This window comes from Pavona decussata, unplaced genomic scaffold (genome assembly GCF_977016875.1).
Source record: "Pavona decussata unplaced genomic scaffold, jaPavDecu1.1 SCAFFOLD_87, whole genome shotgun sequence".
Lineage (NCBI taxonomy): Eukaryota > Metazoa > Cnidaria > Anthozoa > Scleractinia > Agariciidae > Pavona > Pavona decussata.
Genome location: NW_028145504.1, coordinates 1,727,501 through 1,730,830, shown reverse-complemented (window position 1 = coordinate 1,730,830; position 3,330 = coordinate 1,727,501). Strand labels below are relative to the sequence as shown.

Here is a 3,330-nt window from a genome sequence, read left to right as displayed (position 1 = left end):
GACTGCTGAAGTGTCCAGAGTCCACAATCGCAGCATTGATTAACCCCAATCACGTCTTTCTGAGAACGAATTCAGGCATCCCTCCAGTTATGAAGGTGGCTCCATTGGCTCTTTTGTTGTTTTGTCTTGTTCCTGTGCTTTCATATGGAAAAGTGAGGGATGGTAAGTAGTGCTTGCGTATCCCACGAAATGACAAGAGGAGGTTTGATAACGATTTTTGTTTTAGTCGTAGTTAGGGCATTGCTCTCGCTGTTTGATCCACCAGAGTTAAGCCTTCCATAGGCGCATGTTGCACGTCCTCTTGTTTTCGGCGCAAAGGTTCTTTAGAAGCAGATCTTTAGGAAACGTTTTGGCATTTTGCCTTTCTTGGCTATAACCAAGTGAGTCGGTGAGGTACGGGTTCTCTTGTGCAAGGCTTTCTTATCGTTATTCATAACGAAGTAGCTCGTTAGGTATCTTATGTTGCAGTAGGTACACAGTCATGCAACATAAAGATGCTTTATTCAGTTGACTTTCGGGTTTTTTTTTTTTAGGTCTGAATCACTTTCAGAAAACAGTTTTCTAGCGCAAAGTGACTTGATATGCGTTCACCATTTAGGCGTACGACTCGGCATTCACGAGTAGCCATATTAAGGTTAAGCGAAACACTTAAATATGCCATTTTTCCTATCCTTTGTGGTCCTTTGTGCCATCACGGTTTTTTTCTTTCATGAAATTTCTGGTAAATCGATAAGGAAAGTACAGTGTTATTTATCAGGCAATGAAAGTTAGCAGGCCATTTAAGAGATATCTGACCTTTTCTAAATTTGACTACAACACCGTCTGCTACTTATCCATTGTACATTTTTTTTGTTAAGGTTATTTTGTGGCATCACGGTTTTTAAATGAATTAACGATTTCATTAATTCAGATTGTCGGAACTGTCAGGATTGTGTGCGAGGTAAATGTCGCCGTTGCAAAGAGGGGCACGCGTTACTGAAATTGTACTCGCGACGCTATTGTGAGAAGAAATGCCCGCAACCACTTGAAAAAATCTGGGACCCAGTGTTGAAGACCTTCGTCTGTGATAAGAAGCAAGGTGAGTAAACAGCCGGCTGTTGTAACGATTGCAGTGTATAAAGCTGTGTTCTGCCTTGTGCAATCTTTTCAGTAATTAGAATGAAGAATGGTCGGGATTATTTCAAGGTGAATGCGGTCGAAAAACAGGGACCGTACGAAACACGACAGCGACGGTAACGAGAGTTCATGTCAAAAAACAAAAGGTTAACGAGCTAACGATGGCTCTGCACGTGCGTTTAAAATATGGGTTCATTTCTCTGCCGTCCTCTGCAACGTGAAATAATCAAATTCAAAGTTTTAGGGAGAAAGTGGGCACTCATATTCCAGGATAATATGTCCACATTGCGCAAGTTGAACTGGTTGATCACGGATCTAAAGGCTGGTCCACATGTCGATCGCATTTCAGTATCCCAAGATAGCGGCAATCTTGTTCCCAGAGTCCACATTACCCTAGACTAGCAGTCGGTAAACGAGGACTCTGTTAAGCTCTGTAAAAGAGATCAAGCACATCAGATAAGGTTTGGTCCCCGCAAGGTATTGGCACTAAAAAGTCCGATGTATATCCCGCCACCGGATACACCACTTAAATTAACGGAGCGAGAGGAACACGACATCACTTCTTCATACACGTTCTACGCACTTAAAATGTAAAAACACGGCAGCTAGGAAAATAACTTAATAAAAAAATGTTAAATCGCAAAAGTTCGATATATATTTCTCTCATCGAGTCTCTTCAGTCGTCCGCCATATAAAAGACTGAAGAGGCTCGAAGAACGAAATATATATCGAACTTTTGCGATTTAACATTTTTTATTAAGTTATTTTCCTAGCTGCCGTGTTTTTACATTTTAAGTACGTAGAACGTGTACAAAAAGACGTGATGTCGTGTACCTTTCGTTGTTCAAACACGTTCCTAGCCTCGGCACATAGGGCCAGTTATTTAAACAGAGTCTAACTTAAACCGCGGCTTAAGACAATCAGTGGACCTCCAAATATGTTTATAAGTAGTTTATTTTTAGTAGGTAAATAGTTTTCTACTCTTTCAACCTTCTTGTTACTGTCAGCAGCAGACAATGTTTAGATATGACTGTTGGCAAAATTGAAAATGGCTTAGAACGTGGTTTTGTTAAACACCGTCTAGCGATCCTTGCATTATTTTAATGTTACCTGCAACGTTTCCGAAACATGAGAGGAAACCACTGAAGTCAAAGGGTACATGAAATGTTGTCCTGCGTAGAACTGGTTATAATAACAACAACTTTTATACTATTTTACTTCTACAGAGCACTACAGCTGAAATGACATAAAATTGAAAATGAAAAAGAAAAAGGGGAAATCAGATAATTAATTCTACAGTGTAAATTTCACTGCTGGAAGGAACAACTTTATTCCTGCTGATCTTTGCCCTAGTAAGGTAAAGAACAAGTCTTTGATCTCGATAGGATTAACGTTTTTCCTTCCAGCACTTTTATTTTATATTAAAGAGTTAATTCTAGATTTCGTAGTCGCCTAACCAGTGCTGCGTGTTCTACGTTTATTGGATTGCAGAATGTACTAATTGGTCCACGTGCGAAGTATGCCTGGCTAGTGGATCTTGTGTCAAATGCAAGAAAAACTTTGCCCTGCAGCCCCTCAATGGGTTCAATGACAATAACAGTATTGGCTTTAATGTGTGCGTTGAAAACTGTGCCAGGGATAAATGTGTGGAGACGAGAAGTAAGGTTCAAGTCTGCAAACCTCCACAAGGTAAGTATTATTGTCAGTTGATCGTTGCAACCTGAGTTGTTTAAATAAAAGAACCTTATACTGACTTAGAGGGAAAGTTCCTAGGCTGAAATTTTAAAAAATTCATGGTTTTTTTAGTTCATTCAGAAGCTGTCTTAAAGCTTCCTTTGTTATTTTAAAGTAGGAAAAAAATCACTAAAAGTAATTAATGAATGCAAGAATATACAACAAATATACAAAACAATAGCCGAAGAACTTTAGGCAGTCTGTTTGACGTGCCATAATGCCTTATATCCTGGCTTGTAATCCCTCACTAGTCTCCAGTATCACAATAGGTCATGGGTTTGAATCCCGCTCAAGCCTGAATCATTTAAGGTTTTCCGTTTGCAGTTGTTTAAATTCCTCAGTAACTGCCGTAAACTGCCTCTTCTAAGCCCTGGGCTTATAGTGTTCATCAGAATACGCTTTTCAGTTACTGCATGGTTTTAAATTAAGCTTAAAACGTCAATATTTGGAACAAAATTAAAACTAACAACACGAACGAAA

The 3,330-nt window shown here is 39.3% G+C and overlaps 1 protein-coding gene across 1 annotated transcript in view; it reads left to right on the top strand.

The window, feature by feature from the left end:
• Positions 1-3,330, top strand: part of LOC146474710 (uncharacterized) — an 8,605-nt gene continuing 5,275 nt past the window's right edge. Inside the window, exons 1-3 of the mRNA XM_085116494.1 lie at positions 1-162; positions 911-1,078; positions 2,608-2,805. Coding sequence (XP_084972620.1) covers positions 90-162; positions 911-1,078; positions 2,608-2,805 — 439 coding nt within the window. The 5' untranslated portion in view covers positions 1-89. The remainder of the gene's footprint in view (positions 163-910; positions 1,079-2,607; positions 2,806-3,330) is intronic.